General features: G+C 51.1%; 1 protein-coding gene across 1 annotated transcript in view; it reads left to right on the top strand.

Annotated features, from left to right (window-relative positions):
• FA2H (fatty acid 2-hydroxylase) overlaps nt 1-27196 on the top strand; it is a 66168-nt gene that overhangs the window by 16290 nt on the left and 22682 nt on the right. The window contains exon 2 of the mRNA XM_038754332.1: nt 25065-25157. Within this exon, the coding sequence (XP_038610260.1) occupies nt 25065-25157 (93 nt within the window). The remainder of the gene's footprint in view (nt 1-25064; nt 25158-27196) is intronic.

Below are 27196 nucleotides of genomic sequence, written 5' to 3' on the forward strand. Positions count from 1 at the left end.
GAGACTGTCTACGTCCCTTTCTTTCCCTCCCCGTCCGCCGCCTCTCCCTCCCTCCCATGTCTCTTTAAGGGGATTTAATAATGAACCTGGAGGGAATTAGAAAAGTGAGAGTGACAGCGGTGTTGTGAGCCTCTCTGCTTCGTAGGTGACTCTCACTCTGTCTTACTGAGGTGATTGCTGGGGACAGGGAATAATCATAATGATAATGATGGCATTTATTAGGCGCTTACAATGTGCAAAGCACTGTTCTAAGCACTGGGGAGGTTACAAGGTGATCGGGTTGTCCCACGGGGGGCTCACAGTCTTCATCCCCATTTTACAGAGGAGGGAACTGAGGCCCAGAGAAGTGAAGTGACTTGCCCAAAGTCACACAGCTGACAATTGGCGGAGCCAGTATTTGTGGGGAATGGTGGTGTGGGACTGAGGTCTTCTGGGGCCCGGTTTTTTGGTATTGTTTTTTATGGTATTTGTTTAGCACTTAGCGTCTGGTGCCATACTAAGCGTTAGGGTGGATACAAGATAATCAGGTTGGACACAGTGCCTGTCTCACATTGGACTTACAGTCTTAATCCTCACTTTACAGACGAGGTAACTGAGGCACAGAGATTTTAAGTGATTTGCCCATCATTGGCATTTAGGAAGATCCTCAGCACAGGGAGGTACTTGGGGGCACAGTCTGCTGCCTGGAGAAACTGGGCCCCAGAGTCTCAGGGAGCAGGAGCAGCTCGGGATTAGGATCCCCAGCCCTCGCTCCCGGCCCCTCTCCGAGCCCCATTCCTGGCCTTGGACCCAAGCTTTCTTTACCAACCTGGAGCCCAGGGCCTTGTCTGGATGGCCACCCTGGTTGGGCATCATCTTTCTCCTGTGCCCTTTCCTCTCTCTCGTAAACGCTGAACCAATTACCAAAGTCCGGGGTCCCAGCAACTGGGGTTCAGGACTATCCATTCTCATCCCTGAAAGGGCCCTGGGCTCTGCTTCCGTGGGAATGTCAAGACAGGGGCCTGGGTATTCCTCAGTCTGGGAGGTTTTTTCTGGATAAGGGGGAGTTGAAGAGACCCCTGAAGCCAGGTCTGGGCCTGAGATGGATGGGAATGCCAGGGAACAGGAATCCTCCTCTCCCACCGTGCTGCCCCTTTCCACTCTATCCACAGCCCCCAAACACATACACACAGCACACATTTCAGCCTGTTCCTCTGCTCCTTAAGCCAGGCTTCCTTCTCTGTCAGCTCAACCCCCACAGGGAGAGAGATATGAAGCCTGGAGGAATTCTAACCCTGCCCTGGTCATTTGAGGAAGCACCCGCCGAGTGGTCTGGTATGTGGTGCCACATGAGGCAAGGATTGGGGAACCCTGCTCTGGAGGCTTAGAACCTGCCTGCAGCCTTGGTTTCAGTTGAAGCTGGCAGGAGTGCCTGGGGCCTATCTCATGCCTGGGTTGGGATTCCTGCCAGGAATAGCATGGCCCCTGAGACCCCTTGAAGCCTCTCTCCAGAGTTCCCTCACCAGTGGCAGAGATGGGCTCCTAGAAAGCAACAGAGAGGAGAATCTTCCCAACAGCTGGGACTAAACATTAATCAGCACCAGAGTTTGGTCAAGGGAGAAGGAAAGACCCTCCCAGGAATCTAGCTGGACAGGTCTTCTCTAGGCTAAGTTGCCATGTTTTCTGGACTTCAAAATGGGACTAAAGGGTGGGATCTCGGGGAAGGGGCCTCAAAGACGGGTGACAGACGTGTATTCATACACGCACGTACACATAAACACCCATCAGTTTTAGGTACAGGATAGTAGGTGGGAGACAAGGGCTGGAAGTCTCTCCTGGTGTGAACCTGGGACCAGCAAATGGTCTTTCCCTTCCAAGTCCCTTTCCCTTCCTTCTGGTTTCCTACTTTTGGTTTTGAGGTTTTGGGTTCTGGGTACCCCAAAGCCCTACTGGTAGGAAAAGGTCCACTGGTAGCCCTGGCAAAGCTGGTAGAATCTTCCTCTGGGAAAGTCATAGTCCAGGGAAGGAGGGCGCTTCCCCTGGGGGTCTCTCACATGTCCTCTGAGGCGGCGGTGGCTGTCGTGGACTGGGGAGGGGGTTGGATCAGGTAAGACAGCAGTAGGGAGAGAGCATCCAAAACACCCTCCTCAATTCCCACAGGCCTCAGGAGGTGGGTGGGGTCCCTTCCCTCTTTCTTTTATGGTGTTTGTAAAGTGCTCACTATGTGCCAGGGTCTCAACTAAGCTCAGAGGTAGAGGCAAGGTAATTGAGTTGGACACAGTCCATGTTCCACATAGGACTCAGAGTCTTAATCCCCTTTTCCAGATGAGGAAACTGAGGCACAGAGATGTTAAGTCAGTTGCCCAAAGTCACACAGCAAACAAGTGGAGGAGCCCCAGGTCCTCTGATTCCCAGGCACATGCTTCAACTACTAGGCCCTGCTGCTTCCCTCCTCACAGCTTTGCCCAGACCCTCCCAGCAGGACTGCTAAAAAAGGGCTGATGACTCGGGGTCCAAACCCACAGGACCCCCGGTGCCCCAGCCTGCCCCTCAGCCCCACCTCTCCCCTCAGTGTGGTGCTATGGATGACCTGATCCAGAAAACACCAATGAGCCAAATTTTAGGAAGTTGATGCAACGGGAGCGGGAGTGGGCCCTGCCCCTGGCAAGGAGTCAACAAGGAAGTGATCCGGAGAGGATTGTCAGCAAGGGCAGGGACAGCAAACACCTTGCCATCGTGACTCGCCAGAATCCTTTGCCCTCTGTGTCCAAGGGACTGGGCAGGTCTCCGGCGGGCTGACCCAAAGAGTCCGGCCTGCCTCAGGGGCTGGGGGAGAAAACATGGCTTGGCAATGAGATGCCCCCTACCCACTCCCCCAACCCAATCCCACTGCTACTGTGACCACTGTGTTTGGAGAACAGTGGAGCGAGAGAAGCTGAGACCTGTCTTTCCTTTTATCTCGGAGCTGGGCTAGGGGAACACAATCCAGTCTGACCTTCAGAAACTGTGGTTGCTTGTGTGTGTTCACGGGGGCCTGGAGGAATCCATGTGGTCGGCGGCCAGGCTCCCACTACCCCTCCCCGAGCCGCTGGAGCCCTGGTGGGTGTCCCGTGGGTCAGAGAATCCCAACGATTTCCCCCAGGGAATGTCAGCGATTCCGGGCCTGGGGGTGGGGAAGGAGGAAGTGTTCAGCTGGGCAATGGTTTGGTTGTGTCTGGTGTAGCCCTGACAGTGTTCCTGCTGTGAACCTGCCAGTGTCAGCAGGCATGGCTGGGAGCTGGGAAAATGGGTGGTGAATGGGAGCTGGGGAAAGTGTGTGTGCGTCCCGAGAACGGGGTAGGAGAGACTTAAGCACTAGACAGCCTGTTAAGAGGACTAACATGTGAGAAGCAGCGTGGCTCTGTGGCAGGAGCCCGGGCTTTGGAGTCAGGGGTCATGGGTTCAAATCCCGGCTCCGCCAATTGTCAGCTGGGTGACTTTGGGCAAGTCACTTCACTTCTCTGGGCCTCAGTTTCCTCATCTGGAAAATGAGGATCAATATTGTGAACCCCATGTAGGACACCCTGATTACCTTGTATCTCCCCAGCACTTAGAGCAGTGCTTGGCAGTAAGTAGCACTTAACAAGTAGTAAGCACTTAATAGTAAGCACTTAAATGCTATCATCATTATTATTATTATCCAGGTGGTGGCTTCTAATCTGTCCTTCTCCCACAGCTTATCCCCCACTTTACCACCCTGGTACTCCCATGCCAGTCTGCACTCACATACCTGGAGTTCTTTTTGACAGATCAACCTACAAACTTGATTGTTTAAGAACTTATGCATCTACATAGCTTTTGTTCTTTCTCCTCTTATTTCTGTAGAAGCAGCATGGCCTAGTGGAAAGACCAGGGGCCTGTGAGTCAGAAGATCTGGATTCTAATTCTGACTCTCCCTCTTATTTCCCCTGTGACCTTGGACAAGTCATTTAATTTACCTGGGCCTCATTTCACTCAACTGGAGAAGCGGGATTCGATATCTGTTCACCCTCCTACTTAGACTGTGAGGCCCTTGTGGACCTGATAATCTTCTATCTTCCTTAGCACTTAGTACAGGTGCTTGTTACATAGTAAGTCCTTAACAAATACCACAATTATTATTATTTGTCTGTACATATCTTTAATAATGGCATTTATCAAGTCCTTAGTAGGTACAGGGTTGTGAGATGGAACTTAGTCCTTCTCCCACCTAGGGCTTGCCATCTTTTGCCACTCCACTTTACAGAGGAGGAAACTGAGGTCCAGAGAGGTTAAAGGATTTACCCCGAAGCACCCAACAAGTCAGTGGCAGAACTGGGATTCACACCCAAAACTTCTGACTCCAGCCCTGTGCTCTTTCTCTTTGGCCTCACTACCTTCCACTAGGTTGGAAACTCCTTGCATTGTATTGTGCTCTCCCAAGAACTTACTACAGTGCTCAGCAGTCAGTAAGCACTTTATCGATTGACAGGAATCATTTCATCTACCTCTGTTGTACTCTCCAAAGTGCTGAGGACAGGGCTCGGCACTCAGTAAGTGCTCAATAAATACTTTTGATTGATTTCTCGGTGGAAAGTTGATCAACCAAATGCCAGTTATAATAATAATAATAATAATGATGGCATTTGTTAAGCACTTACTATGTGCAGAGCACTGTTCTAAGCGCTGCGGGGGATACAAGGTGATCAAGTTGTCCCACGTGGGGCTCACAGTCTTAATCCCCATTGTACAGTTGAGGTAACTGAAGCTCAGAAGTTAAGTGACTTGCCCAAGGTCACACAGCAGACAAGCGGCGGAGCAGGGATTCGAACCCATGACCTCTGACTCCAAAGCCCGTGCTCTTTCCACTGAGCCACGCTGCTTCTCAGTTATCCAAACTGACTGGTCAGAAGAGCTAAGGTTGGTCCAGACCACCGAAGAAGAGAACCTCAAATGAATATCCAATTGTCATCCTCCTCCTCCCTCCTCCCCTCTTCCCTCCCCAGCCCCTGGGGATGAGCCCTTTCCGAGGGAGTTATCCGAATTCTCAGTCACTCAAACTAACTCTCGGCCCGGTGAGTTTGTGTCGGCACCTGTCTGTTGTAGCACTTTCCTGGGCCCTGTCCTCTCCCATCTCAGTCACCAAGAGAGTGTCCTAGAGGAGGATTGAATGGGCGGAGGGACCAGAGGCATTTTGGGAGTGTACCTGAGCTCCTCCATCTCAGCCAAGAAGGAGCAGCTTCCTACTGGTCCAGGAAAGAGAAGGCGAAGAGCTCACGACTGACATTTGTCCTTGTCTGCCATCGGGAGAGGCCAAGAGAGCAGATCTTGGCCTTCTCTTCCTGCTCAGGGTGGATGAGATGGGGTTGAGGGGAGGGCCAGGAGATCCCCCAGTCCTGGGCAGGCCTGGCTGTCCCACCACTGTCCGTACATTTTCTCTTCCCTGGGGTCTCCAGGCAGGTTCATCTTGCCCCCTCCCTTATCCCCTTTCCCAGCGGTTTCCTGCAGGATGAGGTCTCACTCTGTTGTTTGGAGTCAAGCGTCTCTCTGCCTCAGTTGCAGCTGGGCCAAGGATCTTCTAGGGCTCTGGGCCCAGTGAGACACCTTTGGCAAGCACCCTTGGGTGGGTCCTTGACCCCGATTATCAGGGGATACTGGGATGGGGTCCTAGAAGTGGAGTGTCTGATCATGTCCAAGAGCTGGGTTTCTGCCCCCTCCCACCCCACCCCACTTCCCCAGCCCCACGGCATCATGTAAGTTTCAACACAAAACAACACACGCATGCGCCCACACCCTGCCCTTCTGGGTCTCCCAGCCCCACTTCCCTTCAGCTATCTCTGCAAATTCTTGGCTGCCTACCGGGAACAGTGAGGCCATGTCAAGAAATCAGTCAAACAATTTTGCAAGCAAATCACAGCCATTATCTCTTTCCAGCTTCCCACTGTCAGACAAACCCCCAACTTCCGTCAGGTTTGAACTAGAGGATGCTGGAGCTGAGGGGTCCCCAGCCTCCCGGATTGGGGTAGCATCCTCTGTTGGAATAGTCCAGCGCTTCCCACAGCTCCTGCATGCTTGGGCCCGAAGGAGGGCAGGTGACAAACAAGGACTCATTGCTGGACCCTGACTCCCCTGGCATAGCCAGCCTTTTCTATCCCAGCCAAGTTGGATGGCATCTCCTGCCAGGGAACATGGAGAGCCACCTAAGCAGCCACCCTGGGTCTCCAGTGCCCACCTACCCAACTTTACCCCACCGCTCAAGAACCTCCACTGGTAGTCCATTTCTCCCTGCAACAAACAAATCTCCTGACCCTTGGCTTGTGAGACCATCGACTCTCTCTCTTATCTACTCTGTTCTCTGACTTCACCCAAGTTCGCACTCTTGGTTCCCCTGGGCTTATTTGCTCACTCTGCTCACCTGCTCACTGCGCTTCATTCTTGGCATTCAATCTGTTATCGATGATGACGTTGATGCCCCTCACTGCTCACACCCTTTCTCCTTCCCGGAACTCCCTCCCACTTCAAACCTTTCAGGCCACAGCTCTGTCCAAATTTCAAAGTCCTTCTGCAATCCTCCCTGACTCAGGAGGCATTTCCCTGATTCACTTTACTTCTGCACTTTAGTGTCCTCCCTGAACTCCTGCACTCACAACAACTATGGCATGTGTGTGCACATTCTATCATTTAATCCCTAATCATCCCCATATCCATCATTCCGTCTTATTTTTCATCCTATCCATAATCACCTCATCTGTCTTCCCGGATTAAGAGCCTTAAAGGTAGATGCTGTGCTTTTTGCCCTTATTTTCTCTCCTGAGCATTTACTTTTGTTTTCTGCCCACCGTGGTTGCTTGGTGAATGATATTGATTGAATATTGATTGTTTGCTTTGGCACCTCTTCCTTGCATTCCCTAGGCGATCCGCATCCTGATAAACCGGGGGCTTCCGACCTGAGTTCCTATACCTGTCCCCCATGGGGGTCAGTCAGTCAGTCAATCATATTTATTGGGCACTTAGTGTGTGCAGAACGCTGTACTAATGCTCGGGATAGTACAATATAACAATAAACAGACACATTCCCCGACCACAGTGAGCTTACAATCTTGCTTCCGACCTTGGGGAAGGGAATTGACGGAGTTACTCCAGGGTTGGAATTTCCTGGATCAAAGAAACCTTTTTTTCTTTTTCCTGTTTTCCTCTTTCTCTGAAGGGGAAGTAGTCAGGAGTTGCCTGGAGAGCAGGTTATGTGAATATTAGCTTGTGTATGTGTTGTGTGCGTGTGTACACACATCTGCTTTCCTATGAACAAGTTTTGGGCCAGACCCGGAGCCCCTTGAGCTTAGGGTCCCTGGAGTTGGGTTGGGGTGGGTCTGCAGGGGCAGCAGCAAACAAATTTTCCAAGATGGGGTCCCAATCATGCTCGTCCCAGAACTCTGACAAAATGTGTAAGTTTAGAAAAGCAGCATGGCCTAGTGGAAAGAGCCCGGGACTGGGAGTCAGAGGACCTGGGTTCTAATCATGACTCTACCACTTATCCACTGTGTGACCTCAGGCAAGTCATTTAACTTCTCTATGCTCAGTTCCCTCATCTGTAAAATGAGGACTAAGGCTGGGACCCCAGCGTGCCCAATCTGGTTAGCTTGTATCTACCCCAGTGCTCAGTACTGTCCCTAGCACATAGTAAGTTCCTATAGAAACTATTTTAATAAACAAAAAAAGCTGCATTCTAGGGCAGCTTGGGATGTGCTGGGGAACATGGCTTTCTTCTGCTGTTTGGGGCCTTTGATCATCATCGTCAGTGGGATTTATGTTTGGGGCCTTTGATCATCATCGTCAGTGGGATTTATGGAGAGCTTACCGTGTGCGGAGCACTGTGCTAAGTGGTTCGATCTCCAGGCTCAGGCCTCAGGGAGCAGCCCTGGTCCCTGGGCTCTGCCCCCTTCCCTAGCCATCCTCACCAGTCCAGTTGCCTCCTTCAGACTGGGCTACCTAAAATCCTCTGTCCTCACCTTGCTGCTGGGGAGGTCCCAGGGAGAGAGGGGGTTGAGGGGCTGCGGGGGGCTTGGCCTTCACCCGCTTCAGCCGTTTTTCCCCCCGGGCGGGCTGGGGGATGAAAGCACAACTGTCCCCACAGAAGAGCCAAAGCACGGCAAACACACGGCTCTTTATGTGCTGCTGTTCTTCCCAGTCGCCCCCCACCCCCCCACCACTACTGCTACACACAGTGCTGCCTTTCACCGCTTGGCTCTATAGTGCCTTGTTTGCTTTGGGGCTAGGATTTTTTTTGTTTTCGGCCTTTCTTCTGCCCACTCCCCTACCCACCCTCCCAATCCCCAGGACCCCAAAACACTAGGAAATGGGGGGTGTCCTTGGCCTAGGAGGAGAGAACCAGACAAGAGGCTGGGAGCAAGCAGGGTGAAGGAAATAATAATAATAATAGTACTAGTGGTATCTGTTAAGCACTTATTCTGTGTCAAGCACTATACTAAATGCTACAGTAGATACAAGATAATCAGGTCGGACCCAATCATCATCATCATCATCAATCGTATTGAGCGCTTACTATGTGCAGAGCACTGTACTAAGCGCTTGGGAAGTACAAATTGGCAACATATAGAGACAGTCCCTACCCAACAGTGGGCTCACAGTCTAAAATGGGAAGACAGAGAACAAAACCAAACATACTAACAAAATAAAATAAATAGAATAGATATGTACAAGTAAAATAAATAAATAAATAGAGTAATAAATATGTACAAACATATATACATATATACAATCCCTGTCGCAAGTAAAGTTCACAGTCTAAGGAGGAGAGGATTTAATCCCCATTTTACCAATGAGGAAACCAAGGCACAGAGAAGTTAAGTGACTTTTCCAGGGTCACACAACAGGCATGTGGCAGAGCTAGGCTTAGAACCCAGATCCTCTGATTTTCAGGTTTGTGCTATCTTTAGGGGTTGGGTGGAGTGTCCCGTGTGCTGTTTGCTGTGACTTTCAGTAAGTCATTTAACTTCTCTGTGCCTCAGTTGCCTCATCTGTAAAATGGGGATTAAGACTGTGAGCCCTATGTGGGACATGAACTGTGTCCAACCTGCTTAACTTGTATTACCTCAGCACTTAGTAATAATAATAATAACGCTGGTATTTGTTAAGTGCTTACTATGTGCCAAGCACCGGATAATAATACTGATGGTATCTGTTAAGCGCTTACTATATGCCAAACACTGTTCTAAGCGCTGCAAGGTAATCGGGTTGTCCCACGTAGGGCTCGCACATTTAATCCCCATTTTTACAGGGGAGGTAACTGAGGCACAGAGAAGTGAAGTGACTTGCCCAAAGTCACACAGCAGACAAGTGGCGGAGGCGGGATTAGAACCCATGACCTCTGACTCCCAAGCCCAGGCTCTTTCCACCGAGCCACTCTAGTAAGAATAATAATAATAATAATAAAGATGGCATTTATTAAGCGCTTACTATGTGCAAAGCACTGTTCTAAGCGCTCAGTGGCTGGCACATAGTAAGTGTTAACAAATACCATTTTAAAAAAAACAAAGTAGGAGCAGAGTCCCCAGGAGCCTGAAGTCGGCCCTGGAGGTACTTTGGCTGTTTCAAGATGTCAGTACTGAAATCAGGCCAGCTGTGTGGCGGGAAGCCTAGCCCTGTTCCCGGCCCAGGGCCCATGGCCCCTGCTTCCGTCTTAAGCCTTGGACAAACTGCGTGTCCCATCCCATCCACATCCCCCACCACTTTCCCAAAACAAAAGTGGGCAATCCTTCAGTCCAACGGTGAGACCAGCGAGGCCCAAGACCTCAGGGACCTGGAATTGAAAGGCAGCCCGGCAGGGAGAGGGACAAGTACGCGATGGGGGGTCATCTCTGATCTTGAGTTGCCAGAAAGGATTCCGGGCTAATCCGCTGCTCGGCGGATGACTGCAAGTTCACCTCTGCTCCAGACTGGTGTTTCCCAAATGTGGGAGGTTGAGAAACTGGGAAGAGGAGGGGATTGAAGGCAAGCTTCAAGCAGGATATGGAGCCTGGAACTGCAGGATTGTCTTGATCAGGGTGGCTGAACTGTCTGCTCCCTCACTTTCCGACTTCTCTGTTCTCTGTCTTCTCTTCCTCCCTCCCTCCCTCCTTCCTAGTCTTTGAAATCTCCTGCATGCCCAATGGGAGGTAGTTGGAGTTGTTTCATTGGTGTGGGGGGAAGCTGAAGATGGGTACAGGAGTTAGTAGTAAGCTCCTTGAGGGCAGGGATCGTATCTTCTGATTCTATTGTACTGACCCAAGTGCTTAGTACAGTGCTGTGCATACAGTAAGTGCCTAATAAATACTATTTCTACTAATACTGCTACTAATACTACCACTAGAAGCAGCATGGCTTAGTGGAAAGAGCACGGGCTTGGGAGTCAGAGGTCATGGGTTTTAATCCTGGCTCCGCCGCTTGTCAGCTGTAGGACTTTGCTCAAGTCACTTCACTTCTCTGGGCTCCAGTGACCGCATCTATAAAATGGGGATTAAGACTGTGCGGGGCAACCTGATTACCTTTAATCTACCCCAGCACTTAGAACAGTGCTTGGCATATAGTAAGCACTTAACAAATACCATTATTATTATTATTATTACTAGTAGTACTACTATTACTACAGTGAGGACTCAATAAATGCCATTGACTGGTGTACTGGTATCCGCAATGAAGCCCATTGATTTGGCTACAGGAAATGCTGGTGAGAGGCTGTTTGTGCATCTCCACTTCTCCCTCTAGACTGTAAGCTTGTTGTGGGCAGGGAACATATCTACCAATTCTGTTGTACACTCCCAAGCACTTAGTACAGTGCTCGGCACACAGTAAGTGCTCAATAAATACCACTGAGTGATTGATTCCCTTTCTCCAAGGTTTCCTTTCCTTTTTCCTCCGTGTCCACTGTTTCAGCCCCAGCTGATGAGTTCTTTTATTTTTGAAGTTGCAGAGCACCGTGATGACCCTCAGAGCACCGTAGGGATGGAACCAACCGGGTTCAGGACTGTGATTTAGTCAGAGGCAGCGGTAGCTCAACCTTCTCTTTCCAACTTCAGTTTGTGAGCTGAGGACCCTGGCCGTGGCCTGGGGCCACCTACCCTCTGCTCCCAAGGGGAGCTGGGGGTTGTGTCACTCAAATAAGAGATAATTCCAACCACGACAGGCCTCCCGACGGGCGATGGGGCTGGGCAGTGACCCCACTGTGAGACTGTGACCCCTCCAGGAGTAGGGGCAGAGAGTGAACACCCACCCACCATCATCCCCAGGCCTCAGACGGGCGGGTCTCATTTGTCCCTGCATGGTATCATCTCGCACTTCTCTCTGGATCGCATTCGGCCTGTAAGCTCACTGTGGGCGGAGAATGTGTCTGTTATTGTGTAGTACTGTCCCAAGTGCTTAATACAGTGCCCCGCACACAGTAAGAGCTCGATAAATAACACTGATTGATTAAAAGTGGGGCGGGCCCTCCAGGGAGCCCGGCACCATTCTCAGCATCGCGGTCGGCAATGAGCAGACGTCCTCCTCCGGCTTTTGTGGACGGGGTCTCTTTTCTGGTGGTGGGGCGGGGAGAAGCCGCCTGATAAACGGAGGGGCCTCGGGGCCAGGTACACGCTCCCGCCAGTCAGAAAGTCAGTCCTATTTCTTGGATGCTTACTATGTGCAGAGCACTGTACTTCAGCACTTGGTAGAGTACACTGTAACAATCTATCAGACGGATTCCCTGTCCACAAGGAGCTTACAGTCTAGAGGGGGATTACCATTGACTGACTGACTGTTGAGACCCCTCTTGGGGAGTCGTTCTGTCTGGGTTCCGTTTGTCCTTCTTGGTGTTTGTGGCTGCATTGGGAGGACTGGATCACGTCTGCTCTGTACGGCACCCAGGCCGGTGTCCTGTGAAGGGGTGGGGTGTGGGTTTGTGTGGGTGTGGGTGTGAGTGTGCGTGTGCTTGCGTAACAGTGAGTATAAACACACAGGCTCTGTTCTGCCATGCAGTGGATTTTTTCAATCCCCTTTGCCTTGAAAGCGATTAGGAAATTAGAGAATTTCCTTCAGCAAAGGACGCCTGCTTGGGCCTGGTGAGCCACACCGCTGTCAGAGCTAGTGAGTGTGAAATTTTAGCAAGAATTCATTCATTCATTCATTCATTCAAATGTATTTATTGAGCGCTTACTGTGTGTAGAGCACTGTACTAAGCGCCTGGGAAGTACAGGTCGGCAACACACAGAGACGGTCCCTCCCCAACGCCGGGCTCACAGTCTAGAAGGGGGAGAATAATAATAATAATGATGATGGTGGTTTTTGTTAAGCACTTACTATGTGCCAGGCACTCTACTAAGCGCTGGGGTGGAAACAAGCAAATCGAGTCCCTTGTCCCATGTGGAGCTTACCTTCTCAATCCCCATTTTACAGATGAAGTAAATGAGGCCCAGAGAAGTTAAGTGACTTGCTCAAGATCACACAGCAGACAAGTGGCAGAACCGGGAATAGAACCCATGACCTCTAACTCCCAGGCCTGTGCTCTATCCACTAGGCCATGCTGCTTTTAATGCAACCTTCATCTTGTAAGAGAGGATCATGTGTGTGTATGTAGGTATATCTATATGTATTGTCTTTCATACTAGAAGAAGACTCTAAAACAGTGAAATTTACTTTCGGGTGCCTGTGTAGCTGAAAAGACCAACGCAGGACCCTCAGTCCTGGCCATATCGGGCACCTTCACAAAAGTTGTCTTTTGTTATGCTGTTGTATTTGTTGTTTGCATTGCCTGGTGCTGTTTTGAATTTTGCTTCCTCGTCTCATGATCCTGATGAAGCACCTGCTCCAGAGGGGCTGCATCTCTCTTGATCGATCAGTAGTGATGAGCCCTGTTGGTCTGTTTGGCTCAGGGGTCTCCCAGTTTTCAGCCGAGCTGCAATGTTATCTGAGGTATCGTTCTACTGGACCCTTAAAACAAATAAAGGGAACTTCTTCACACACGTGCATGCCCGCGCTCACGCCACCATTTTCAAGGGTGCTCAAGTTTTCCCTGTGGTCCTGGGGCATTGCGGGGGTGAAACTGGCTCAGGATAGACTGCAGTAGAGAGCTGGGTGTGTGTCAGTGCCTTTGCACCATGTAGTCCCTTACGGCTGAACTCGGCGGTGAAGAAACTCCATCCAGCCTCGGTTGGGTGGAAGCTAGGAATTCAGCAACTCTTTGGGGAGCCGGGAAACAGTGGCACGGGACAAAAAACTGGAAACACTTCATTAGCTGCCTTAAAGAGGGGAGTTGGCAAAGTGTTCCGGGGACTTAACTTCAACTCACTGGACCATGAGTAGGCAAGGGAGAAGTGAGCAGGACAGATTAGGGGAGAGCCCATAGTTTTCGCCTGAGGTTTGGGTGGGCAGGAGCAGGGCTCAGTGAGAGGGTGTGTACACCGGTTTCATCCCTGCCTATCCTGGGTCTCCCTGCTCTTCCTCCTCCTCCCCACCCAGAGAATAGAGTGGGAGCCTCACCCCGGCTGGGAGTTGCTTCCCAAGGAGGGATTAGAACCAGGTGTCCTAGCTCTGAGGCCCGGGGCCCTGTGTCCTGATTAATGTGCTGCCTTGGGGCCTCAGGGACACCAGCCGGCTCCCACTCCAGCCCCAGCCGGGCTGCCAATTCCTCCCGGCACCAGGGTGCTATTAAGTATCTCCATCGCTTCTAAAAGGGCTACTGGCTCTCCCCCTGGCAGTCCCCGGACAGGCAAGCGCTTAGTACAGCGCTCTGCACACTGTAAGCGCTCAACGTCCCTCTCTCCATCCCCCCATCTTACCTCATTCCCTTCCCCACAGCACCTGTATATATGTATATATGTTTGTACATATTTATTACTCTATTTATTTATTTATTTATTTTATTTGTACATATCTATTCTATTTATTTTATTTTGTTAGTATGTTTGGTTTGTTCTCTGTCTCCCCCTTTTAGACTGTGAGCCCACTGTTGGGTAGGGACTGTCTCTATATGTTGCCAATTTGTACTTCCCAAGTGCTTAGTCCAGTGCTCTGCACATAGTAAGTGCTCAATAAATACGATTGATGATGATGATGATTGAATGAATGGTCCCCAGGCCCAGGGCCCAACTGGGGAGGAGGGAGCAGGCATCGGAATCAATCGATCGTATTGAGCGCTTACTGTGTGCAGAGCACTATGCTAACTGCTTGGGAGAGTACGGCATAAAGAGTTGTTAGAGACATTCCTGGCCCACAACCTGTGCCCTTGGCTCTCCAATCAGTCAGTCAATGGAATTTATTGAATGCTTACGATGTGCCAAGCACTGTACTAAGTGTTTGGGAGAGTACAACATTAGAAACTTTCCCTGTCCCCATGTGCCCCTTAACGTCCTTGACTCTCCTATCAATCAGTGGTATCTCCCCCTTTTAGACTGTGAGCCCACTGTTGGGTAGGGACTGTCTCTGTGTGTTGCCAATTTGTACTTCCCAAGCGCTTAGTACAGTGCTCTGCACATAGTAAGCGCTGAATAAATACGATTGATTGATTGATTGATTGATTGGTATTTACTGGCCGTTCACTATATGCAGGGAGAGTATAATACAAGAGAATCAGCAGATACATTCCCAGCCCATCGTGAGCTCATAGTCCATGCTGGGGAAGGTCCAGAGTCCAGATTGGCACTGCCCAGCTCCCCTCTGTGCCTCCGACTGTGCCCCACTCTATCAGCGAGAGAAGCTCCTTAATCATTTTATGATCCAAAAAGATGCCCTTCTCCGATAACTGCGCTATTGCCTCAGCCCCACCCTGGGGGTTGCTGTTCCACGTCCATGGCCCAGGACACCGCTCAACAGGAGAGGGGTAATGTTCGCTTCTTACTTCTCTATAGGGGCCTTGGGCTGGGCCCCCCGGGAGGAAGATGGACAGCGTAGCCCAGTGTAAAGAGCCCGGGCTTTGGAGTCAGAGGTCGTGGCTTCAAATCCCGGCTCCACCGCTTGTCAGCTGTATGACTTTGGGCAAGTCACTTCACTTCTCTCTGCCTCAGTTCCCTCATCTGTAAAATGGGAATGGAGACTGTGGAGCCCCCCGTGGGACAACCTGATCACCTTGTAACCTCCCCAGTGCTTAGAACAGTGCTTTGCACATAGTAAGTGCTTAATAAATGCCATCATTATTATTATTATTATGGGCGACAGATGGTGAAGGTGAGAAGAAGCTGCTTCCACCTGTGATCAGATACTCGGGATGGAGTGGGAAGGGTCGGGCGGAGAGATGGTTACTCCAAGGAGCTGGTTGTCACTATTGTTAGCCTGTTAGCTTTTAGACTGTGAGCCCACTGTTGGGTAGGGACTGTCTCTATATGTTGCCAATTTGTACTTCCCAAGCACTTAGTACAGTGCTCTGCACACAGTAAGCGCTCAATAAATATGATTGATGATGATGATGATGATGTTAGCTGCCAGGGGGATGCCGCTTCAGGGAGGCTGAAACCAGCCAAGCCGGTTGACTGGGACCGGATGTTACTGTCTCATTCTCCCTGCCCCTCATCGCTGGTCCCTGGTCACTACCTCCCCTAACCTCCTCCCTGGACCTCTCTGATTCCTGAGACCAGAGGCCCAAGCTGGGGCTCCTGGAGTCGGGAGTGCCCCTCACCAGGCCGGGATCCCTGGGAGGGTGAGGACAGGAGGGTGGAAGCAGCGGCCGGATGCCGGGGTTCAGGGAGGGGCTCGGCATCAGGGTAGTGGTGGCCTCAGCAGGCTTCTGCCTGTGGGGCCCCCAGGCCAGGCAGCTTTAGTCCATCCCCAACCCCGGGCAGGAATTGAGTTAGGGTAGCCAAGGACTTGGTAGCAGGCTGGGCAGGAGAGATTAACAAGCTGAGGTTCCCTGAGCACACGAGATTTTTCTCTCTAGCCAATCTCTCCTCCGCTCTCACTCCCTCCAGCCCCCTCAGACAGCCTCGCCAGACTCGACTTGGGGAGAACCAGAGCCTCCGGCTTGAGGGAGGCCGGAGGGGTGTCTGGCGATGCTGCCCAGAACCCAGATAGGGGGTGGGTGGACCTAGGGCTGGGGTGCTGAGGAGGGGCTTTAAGCTAAGGATTGAACGCTACCCCGGTGAATTAGGCTTTAGAGCCCTGCACGCTGTGGGAGATTGAGAAGCAGCATAGCGTAGTGGATACAGCATGGGCCTGGGAATCAGGTGGTCATGAGTTCTAATCACGGCTCCATCACTTGTCTACTGTGAGGCCTTGCGCAAGTCACTTCACTTCTCTGTGCCTCAGTTACCTCATCGAAACAGTGGGAATTAAAACCGTGAGCCACATGTGGGACAGGGACTTTGTATACACCCCTGCACTTCATACAGTGCCTGGCACATAGTAAGCACTTAACAAATACCATTATTATGATGATGATGATTATTATTATTAGGCAGCTGGCAGCAGAGGGCAGGAGTTGGTGGGAGTTGAGATGCCTGCTGGTTGACCATGACAAGTCCTTGCTGGGGAGGGACAAGAGGTACCTCGCTCCCTGCCGGGTTTGGGTAGGCCCTTGGAAGCTTCTCTCCAGGAGTGCCAGCACCCCCAGAGTGCCCTCCCCCTGTCTGCCTTCTCTTGGCACGTGGCTGAAGATGGAGAATGATGTCCAAACTCCCGGCTCTTCCCGCCCAACACTCCCAGCCGCTCTGCCAACTGGAAGCTCGGGAGAGGTGGGGCTGGGACAGTAGAACCTGCTGGGCAGCTTCCCCACCCCCCGGGCAGAAGCAGGGAGGACCTGAGGTGCGGACAGGAAGCAGCTCAAGGACTGTTATCTGGGTGAGAGGTTTCAGCTCCACCTGCTCCAGCCCTCCGTCACCGCACACCCCTTGTGTCTGGGCTCTCTTCTCTCCTGGCCCCTGTGGTTGATCTGACCTCTGTGACTGTGCTCTTGGGAGGCTCCTCTTCTCTCCCCCAGCTCAGCCCGGCCCATCGGACACAACACTTTACCTAACAGGGCGCCTGCGGGTGTGGTCTGTATACGTGCCAGCAGCCTGGGAGTGATGTTCCCATTGGTTTCCAGAACTGCGGAGCTGAAATGGACTTCAACCCTCCTCCTTTCTGACAGCCTGCACCCGCCCTGGCTCCCTCCCAGGCCTCTAGAGCCCGCTTCCAACGCCTCTGGCCAATCTGGGCTCTCTCCCCTCCCTCCCACCCCAGGCTCTCCAGGTTCCATCAGCACCCCAGTCTTGCCTTCCATGTCCAAATGCCCAGTCCATTTGGAATAATAATAATAATTATGGTATTTGTTGATAATAATAATAAGAAGAAGAATTTTGGTATTTGTTAAGCACTTTCTATGTGCCAAGCACTGTTCTAGGCAATCAATAAATCAATCATATTTATTGAGCGCTTACTGTGTGCAGAGCACTGTACTAAGCGCTTGGGAAGTACAAGTTGGCAACATATAGAGACAGCCCCTACCCAACAGTGGGCTCGCAGTCTAAAAGGGGGAGACAGAGAACAAAACCAAGCATACTAACAAAATAAAATAAATAGAATAGTTATGTACAAGTAAAATAAATAGAGTAATAAATATGTACAAACATATATACATAGATACAGGTGCTGTGGGGAAGGGAAGGAGGTAAGATGGGGATGGGGAGGGGGACGAGGGGGAGAGGAAGGAAGGGGCTCAGTCTGGGAAGGCCTCCTGGAGGAGGTGAGCTCTCAGTAGGGCCTTGAAGGGAGGAAGAGAGCTAGCTTGGCGGATGGGCGGAGGGAGGGCATTCCAGGCCCGGGGGATGACGTGGGCCGGGGGTCGATGGTGGGACAGGCGGGAACGAGCTGCGGTGAGGAGATTAGGCACTGGGGGAGACACAAGGTAATCAGGTTGTCCCACACGGGGCTCATTTTCCAGATGAGGTAACTGAGGCACAGAGAAGTTAAGTAATAATAATAATAATAATGATGGCATTTATTAAGGGCTTACTATGTGCAAAGCACTGTTCTAAGTGCTGGGGAGATTACAAGGCAATCAGGTTAAGTGACTTGCCCAAAATCACACGGCTGATGATAATAATAATAATAATAATAATGATGGTATTTATTAAGCGCTTACTCTGTGCAAAGCACTGTTCTAAGCGCTGGGGAGGTTACAAGGTGATCAGGTTGTCCCACGGGGGGCTCAAAGTCTTAATCCCCATTTTACAGATGAGGTCACTGAGGCCCAGAGCAGTGAAGTGACTTGCCCAAAATCACACAGCTGATAAGTGGCGGAGCCGGGATTAGAACTCATGACCTCTGACTCCCAAGCCCGGGCTGTTTCCACTGAGTCACGCTGCTTCTTAAGCACTACTATGTGCCAAGCACTGTTCTAAGCATTGGGGGTAGATACAAGGTAATCAGGTTTTCCCTTGTGGGACTCACAGTCTTACTCCCCATTTGTTTTTTGACTGGCAGAGAGAGACACCCAACCGAAACCTCGTAGGAGACGTGGTATGGCACAGGGGAATCTAGTGGGCACTGACGGGCTGGCTTGGGAGCCGAGCTGGGCTGCTGACTGAATGCAAGCTGGGGAGGAGCCTGGAGAGAAACCCTTCTTCTTAGGAAGTTTTTCTCTCCTTAAAGTTTGCCAGCCCCCGGCTCAAAGCAAGGTAGACTGAGATTTGGGTGAAAAAATGTGACCATTTGCTATTGCGAACACTTGAAGTAATCAGGGAGGTGGAATAGCAAGTTAGAGAAGTAGTACGGCATAATGGATAGAGCCTGGGCTCGGGAGTCAAAAGGACCTGGGTTCTAATTCTGGCTCTGCCACTCGTCTGCTGTGTGACCCGAGGCAAGACACTTCACTTCGATGTGCCTCAGTTACCTCATCTGTAAAAAGGAGATAAAGATTGTGAGTCCCATGTGGGATAGGGACTGAGTCCAACCCAATTTGCTAGTATCCACCCCAATGCTTAACATAATGCTTAACGAATATAATAATAATAATAATGATGGCATTTATTAAGCGCTTACTATGTGCAAAGCACTGTTCTAAGCGCTGAGGAGGTTACAAGGTGATCAGGTTGTCCCACGGGGGGCTCACAGTCTTAATCCCCATTTTCCAGATGAGGTAACTGAGGCACAGAGAAGCTAAGTGACTTGCCCAAAGTCACACAGCTGACTGTTGGCAGAGCCGGGATTTGAACCCATGACCTCTGACTCCAAAGCCCATGTTCTTTTCCACTGAGCCACGCTGCTTCATATTATTATTAATAATAATTATATTAATATTAATAATTATTAATTATTATTGATTACTATTATTACGATTATTAAGAGTCAAAGCCTTTGGGGACGCCCTAAACCTAGAAGCATTTCCAAGGCTATTTGCTGCAGAGTGACACTGGAAGGCTTTCACAGTGAGTAAGACCTTGTGATTGTACAAGTTGTAGCAGCAGAGACGTGAACATAAAATGCAAACGTCACAGCAGAGTGGATCGGGGATTCAGATGGCTGTTTCCTTCACACCTGTTACCAACTTCAAGACAGGTTTTGGTGTTGCCCAAGGTTGGATATTATTCCAGGGAGCGTCTTAAAATCATTCTTTTGAAATTATCATAATCTCAAGTGATGCTGTTGCCATGGTAATGGAATTCTTGAGACATAGTAGCCGTGCTAGTTATTGATATTTAGTGCAAAGCACTGTACTAGATGCTTGGGAAATACAAAGTGACATGTTCCCTGCATGCAAGGATCTTACACGCTAATGGGGGAAATAAACATAAAATTATTTACAACTAAGGAGATACAAATAAATAAATTAAGGAGACACATATTCATGCGGGCTAAGGAGAGCATATGAAAGTACACAAGTACATAAGTGCTAGAACTGACTCAAGGGATGATGCAGTTTAGCGTGCTGGGAAATCCATCAGGGAAAGCTGATTAGAGGAGATTGGATTTTGGGAGGTCTTTGAATTTGGATGTGTAGTCTGCCTGGCGTGAGGAAGGAGGAAGGGAATGTTGAACCGGGGGGAACAGGATGAGCCAGAGGATGGAGGTGGGAAAGTTGTGAAAGAGGTACAGTTGGAAGGTTGGCTTGGAAGGAATGAAGTCAGAGGGTTGGGGAAGAGCAGGTGAAGAGAGCCAGGTCAGGGAGCGCCTTGAAGCCGGGAGACTGTGGCAGTCAGATCACCCCACCTCGGGGTGTGGAAGTTAGGTGTGGATGAGTCTTTTTGAGCAGAGGATTTGGGAATATGTTGAAATTAGGAGGCTGATTCAAAGTTGGTGCCAGTCTGCAAACAGTAAATACAGCAGCCTAACAAAGCACACCCAATCCGTTCTGTGCCAGGCCCGCCCATCCAGAGGCACGGGTCGGAAGCTTCGTCTTCGGACACTAGGCTCATGAATGTGCGTGGGCTTTGGTGGCGGTCGGTGGTGGAGACGTCCCCTTAGTGGGGTGCTCCCCAGGAGAGAGCTGCTGTCCCTTGGGGAGCTGCTTCGGCGAACCATCTGCCCGGTGGCCTGGCCGATGAACGCATTCAACTGCAACTGGATTGGCAAGGGAAGCCCAGGACATCCCATCTAATACGGACCTTGTCTGGGGCTTTAGGGAAGCCCTCTGGCTTCACCACCCGGGGCCTGAAATGGGGACAGTCCAACTGCTCTAGACGGTAGTCAAAAGGGAGTATAGTGTTTTGAGAAATGAGCAGAACTGCTGGCCGATTGGGTTGCTTTGTGTGGGTGCTGGCTTTGTAGCCGAATGGCTGAGTTGGCCATTTTTGCCCACACCGTCTTCCTTGTAGACTGAATTCTAACACAGTGTTCTGTGTCCCCGGGGCTGGTCCAGGGTAACTCTCATCCTAGACTAGGTTGGGGGTTCACAGAGGTGAGAGGGTAGGGTCATTTATGGTGAGGAGAGAGTGATTTCCCCCTTCAGAGGGATGTGGCCCTCAGCATCTCTCATTCTTTCTCTAAGTGTCTATGAGTCTCTCTCTCTCTCTCTCTCTCTCTCTCGCTCTCGCTCTCTCTCTCTCGCTCTGTGCCTTTGTCCTCTGTTGGTTATGCTTTAACCTGAAACATCCAGTTGCGTGGCTGGGTCATGGGACCGGCTGGTTCAGCAGGAACTGGAGATCCAGATTGGGGGGAGGGGGCAGCCCCTGACCCCCTCCCCTCCACACCTCCCCCTCTGTCTCTGTCCCTCCGGCACCATCACCATTCCCTGCTCTCGGGCGGGGTTGGATTGCTGCTCACAGTTGCTGTTGCTGCCGAGGACTGATCGGGAAAGTGGGAATTCTCTTTGAACCGTGGTGCCCTAGCAGGGCTGGGCTTGGCCGGGCTGGGCTAAGTAGTACATTCGTTCTCCCTCCCTAGAGCTTCCTGACCAGTCATTCAACCAGTTGTACTTTTTGATTGTGTAATGTGTGCAGAGCACTGTACTAACCACCCAGCCTCCTCTGCTCACCTTCTGCTGCCTCCTGCACTGGGACCACCGATGTACTTGCCCCCTGGGCCCACCTCTCGTCATAGGCTGCGTGCCCCTTCCTGCTGTCTTGTACTTCTGATCTCTTCATCTCTGGCAAGAGGCTCAGGACATACCTTGGGCTCTGTAGGTGAGAGATCTGGCCCCCAGGGGCCCTGTCCAGACCTGAGACCGCAGGGCCCAGCTGTGCCCAAGGCCTCCCTTCGTTCTTAGCTTTTGGTTTCGACATCTTTACTTCTGGCCAGCCGGCTGGGCTGGGAGGCAGGTTGGCCTGGAATCTCAGCAGCTTCTTAAGCCATGGCTTCCTGCTTGGAGGTGGCAAAGACTACCAGGATTTCCATCTCTTCCTCCCTCTCCCCTCCCGCTTCCATCTTGTTGAACCGGACTCTTCCATCCATCTCCCAAAGTCTGGCTGTTCATAGGCAGTGGAAACTGGATCCATTTCCTGCAAACTGTGCTTTGTTCCTGTTGACCCGCTCAGCTTCTGAGCCGTTGACGGCCCCACTGGGAACAAGCCCTGGGCCACTGAAGGTTTCCGGCAGAGATGCCTGAGTTTGTTAACTTTTAGACTGTGAGCCCACCTTTTAGACTGTGAGCCCACTGTTGGGTAGGGACTGTCTCTATGTGTTGCCAATTTGTACTTCCCAAGCGCTTAGTACAGTGCTCTGCATATAGTAAGCGCTCAATAAATACGATTGATTGATTGTTAAGCAGATTGTCATCTTTGGTTTCCGAAGGAGACCCCGCCAGTCTCCGAATCTCCCAAGCTGCTCTGCTTTTAGTCCTGTTTCTCTGGGAAGCAGGTGACCTGATGGAAACATCACAGCTGGGAGTCAGAGGCCTTGCTGAGTGGGCTTCTTCCCTGAATTTAGCCAAATGTGCACATTCAGCATCTCCCAGATTTGGCTTGGGACCTCTGCCCTTCTCCAGGCCTGCCGTCTCCAGTCAGCCTCAGGAAGGGGTCCGCGGCCCGCTCCTTTTCCCCCGCAAGTCTTCTGGACCCGTCAACCCAGGAGCAGGAGTCCATATTGAAGGGCCGGGACCCTCCTGACCTGAAAACCCACCCCCAGGCCCACCTCCTCCGTGAAGCCTTTCCTGATTAATTTGCCTCGTTCCAGAAGCGTCAACCTAAAATCCACCCTTAGCACTTGTGCGCTGCATACGAAGCAGCGTGACTTGCCCAAGGTGACGCAGCAGACAAGTGGCGGAGCCGGGATTAGAACCCATAACCTGTGGCTCAGTGGAAAGAGCATGGGCTTAGGAGTCAGATGTCATGGGTTCAAATCCCGGCTCCACCACTTGTCAGCTGTGTGACTTTGGGCAAGTCACTTCACTTCTCTGCGCCTGTTACCTCATCTGTAAAATGGGGATTAAGCCCTACGTGGAACAACCCTGATTACCTTATACCCCCCCAGTGCTTAGAACAGTGCTTGGCACATAGTAAGCGCTTAATAAATACCGACATTATTATTATTATAGCCCCAGCACTCGTTTACATTGTGTATATTTGTACTTATTCGTTTATTTGTCTGTACATTCAATTATTTTCTCAACTGTTTCACCCCAGTGTGTCTGTGCTGCTTCCTGCTTTAGCCTTGTGCATCCTCCGGTTTCCATTTTCTGGCTATAATTTTTTGTCAGTCTCCCCGTGAAATTGTAAGCTCTGTGAGGGTATGAAACGAGTATCTGGCTCCCGTTGTTTTTTCCTAAAGATTTAATATTGGACCTAGCATTCTCTAAGCAGTTAGTAAGTGGCACAGATGGATGGTGGATGGATGGAAAGTGAGGTGGCTGTCAGGGAGCCAGGGAGGATAGTGGGTTCGATAGTGCCAGCCTCTTGAAGGGTGCTGTGCTCCCCAGTGCTATCTTCTTCCTGCTGGGACAGGTCCTGACCTTCCACAGAGAAGCAGCGTGGCTCAGCGGAAAGAGCCCGGGCTTTGGAGTCAGAGGTCATGGGTTCAAATCCTGGCTTTGCCAATTTCCAGCTGTGTGACTTTGGGCAAGTCACTTAACTTCTCTGGGCCTCGGTTACCTCTTCTGTAAAGTGGGGATTAAGACTGTGAGGCCCCCGTGGGACAACCTGATCACCTTGTAACCTCCCCAGCGCTTAGATCAGTGCTGTGCACATAGTAAGCACTTAATAAATGCTATTATGATTATTATTAGTGAAAAGAGAATGAGTCTAGGAGTCAGAGGACCCGGGTTCTAATTCTGGCTCTGCCACTTGCCTGCTGTGTTTTCTCGGTCAAGTCACTTAACTTCCTTTTGCCTCACTTTCCTCATCAATAAATTGGGGATTAAATACCTGTTCCCTTCCTACTGTCTAAGCCCCATGTGGAACAGGTACTGTGTCTGACTGACTATCCTGTATCTATCCCAGGGCTTAGCTCAGTGCTCGGAACATTTTAATGATATTTAAATGGTATTTAATACCATTTTAATGGTATTTGGTAAGCACTTACTATGTGCCGAGTATTGTATTAAGAACTGGGAGAGATTGAGTGTACGCAGATTGGACCCAGTCCCTGTCCCACATGGGGCTCACCGTCGAAGTAGGAAGGGAACAGGTATTTAATCCCCATTTTCCAGATGAGAAAACTGAGGCATAGAGAAGTTAAGGGACTCTTTCGAGGTCACACAGTAGGCAAGTGACAGATCCAGGTCCTCTGACTTCCAAGCCTGTGCTCTTTCCACCAGGCTACACTGTTTCCACTCTGCTTGCAAACAGCAAATGCATAACAAATACCACCAGTTTTATTACTATTCCTTTCCCTTTCCAATCTGCTCTGGGTTTGTCTGGCCCCTATTTGAGCCGCCGGAAGTCGGTATGGAAAGACTCTGAGGAAATATGGTCCAGTTCAGGACATACAAGTGTCATCCCAATAATAATAATAATGATGGGGTATTTAATTATGATATTTGTTAAGTGCTTACCCGTTATTGGGTAGGGGCCGTCTCTGTTGCTGAATTGTACTTTCCAAGCATTTAGTCCAGTGCTCTGCACACAGTAAATGCTCAATAAATACGATTGAATGAATAAATGAATGCTAGGCGGGTACTAGCCTAGCTGTCAGGAGGGCTGGGCTAAGCTGAGCATGGGGCTGGGGCCTGCCCTTCATCTCCTTCAGTTTAAAAGGGGAAACTGGGCAGGGAGGGAAGTGGGTGATGATTGTTCCAGGACAGACAGGGCCAGGGCACCGTGTGTGTGTGCTTGCATACCTGTGTGCATCAGGGTGTGTGCTTACGTGCCTGTGTGTGGGCATTTGTGTGTGCATATAACCATGTCCCAGATTGGACTGCTTCGTACCTTGTTAGCCTGCCCCTGGCTCAGGCAGGCGGGAGGTACTAGGGTCCAGTCGAGGACAGCACCGTTGTAGGGGAGTGAATGCTGCAAACACCCTGAGGCCGGGTGGTCTGGGCCGGAACGGTCCACCACCGGGCTCTGCACCACCTAGCTCCCATCGGCCTGGCCCAAATTCCTCGCCCTCCTTTCCCATCTACATTTCCATGGTGCTTCCCTGGTGCTCCTCCACTCAGCAGGAGCTCGAGCTCCCCTCCTGCCGCCCCGGCCTTGCGGAGCCTGGACATCTCTTTGCCCCCTCGGGGCAGCTCCTGGTCCCACCTCCCTGTAACTGCCTTTCCTCCTTTCTTCCCTGTTCAGAGTCCAGAAGAGAAGGGACCCACTCCCCATTCCGGAGCTGCCGAGAGAGATCCCAAGATGGATACGAGGTGCAGAGTTGCGGACCTGGAGAAGGTACGTGGCTCAGGGTGGCTGGGCAAGAGAGAGAGGAACTTGGGGAGAAGGAAGGGTTGGGGAGAAGGGGTGAACAGGTGGGGAGAGCTGAAGTGCTCTTAGAGCTCCGGAGAGTGGGTAGTGACTTGGGAGGCAGGCGTTCTGGGGCTGGAAGGGGGAAACCACCTTCATAACAACTTCCCCTCGGGGCTGAGGGGTGAAAGAAGCAGAGGCATGATGAGCGATTTGGGGAGGAGTGCCACCTTGGTGGTGGGTGATTGGGAGGACCCACTACAGGGAGGGGCTCTGGGGTGGAGAAAGGGATGGGACCAGGGGAAGGGAGAAGGAGTGTGGGTCTGAGCTGGAATGCCGAATGAGGCTCATCTTTCAACCCTAGCAGGGAGAGGAGATGCCACCCTGCAGGCAGGGAGGAATTTCCTGGGCACATGGAGGTGGGTTGCCAGGTTGCCAGTCAGCAGGGAGGACACAGGTCAGTGGGCACAACTCTCAGCGGGCATGGCTCTGAGTGGGCACAAATCTCAGTGGGCATGGTGCTCAGCAGGCATAGATCTCTGTGCTCTGGGAGCCTACCGCTCTGGCAACAGGGAGAAAGTGGGTGGCTAATAAGCAGCACCAGGGAGTTCAGCGGTGTCTGGGTAGCCCTGATAGCCTTCTGGAGTATTTATGGAGCCGGCACCTGGTTATTTGGAAGCAGTTTCTGCTCATTAATTACCCAGGCCCAGGATGGGAGCAGGGCATTCTCCCCACTTTACGGGTCAGGAAATGGGGACACACAGCAGGGCGGGGAGGGGGAGCCATTTGCCCGGGGTTCAGAGGAAAACCAGATATGGGTGTCATTCACTCTGCTTCTGATCCCGGGGCAGCACCCTGGGTGCTCCCCACGGTTTTAGGAGACTGAAACTCGGCCCAGCCCCCATCGCGGCCAGAGTCAGTTCTTGAGGTGGAAACGAAGCACCATGAGAGACCCCCCAACTCCAACCGTAGGCGTGGGTCTGATATTTGGATCCCAACCCTGAAGGGGGTATCTAGTGGGTAGAGCAAGGGCTTGGGAGTCAGAAGGACTAGGGTTCTAAACCTGGCTCCGCCACTTGTCTGCTGTGTGACGCTGGGCAAGTCTCTTCACTTCTCTGGGCCTTAGTTAACTCATCTGTAAAATCAATCAATCAGTGGTTTTTACTGAGCACTTAAGCACTTGGGAGAGTGCAATATAACAGAGTTGGCAGACATGTTCCCTGACTACAGAGGGCTTTACAGTCTGGAGGGGAAAGCAGACAGATTTGTAAATAAGTAAATCCAGGATATATACATAAGTGCTGTGGGGCTGAAAGAGGGATGAATAAAGGGTGCAAACCCAACTGCCAGGGTGGTGCAGAAGGGAGTGGGAGTCGAGGAAATGAGGGCTTAATCGGGGAAGACCTCTTCGAGGGGATGTGCCTTCAATAGGGCTCCTAGACCGTGCGCCCGTTGTTGGGTAGGGACCGTCTCTATATGTTGTCAAATTGTACTTCCCAAGCACTTAGTGCAGTGTTCTGCACACCTCCCCAGCGCTTAGAACAGTGCTTTGCACATAGTAAGCGCTTAATAAATGCCATCATCATCATCACACAGTAAGTGCTCAATAAATACGATTGAACGAATGAATGAAAGGTGGGGAGAGTAATTGACTGTCAGATATGAAGAGGGGGGCCATTCCAGGTCAGAGGCAGGAAGTGGGTGAGAGGTTGGTGGAGAGATAGTCGAGATCAACGGTGAGTAGGCTGCCATTAGAGGAGCGACATATGTGGGCTGGGTTGTAGTAGAAAGGTAGGTAACGTAGGAGGGGGCAAGATGATTGAGTGCTTTAAAGCTGACGGTAAGGAGTTTCTGTTTGACACTGAGGTGGATGGGGGCAAGAGTATATAAAGGCTACGGGTTGGAGCTCAGGCTGCTTAGCTGTGTCAGCTGTTTCCTCCTCCCAGAGCCCCAAAATGAATGTGAATGAGCATGTCAGGCACGTATACACGCACACACACACCCTCCGCCCGCCATGAATGGCCAGT

Source organism: Tachyglossus aculeatus, chromosome 11 (assembly GCF_015852505.1).
Source record: "Tachyglossus aculeatus isolate mTacAcu1 chromosome 11, mTacAcu1.pri, whole genome shotgun sequence".
Lineage (NCBI taxonomy): Eukaryota > Metazoa > Chordata > Mammalia > Monotremata > Tachyglossidae > Tachyglossus > Tachyglossus aculeatus.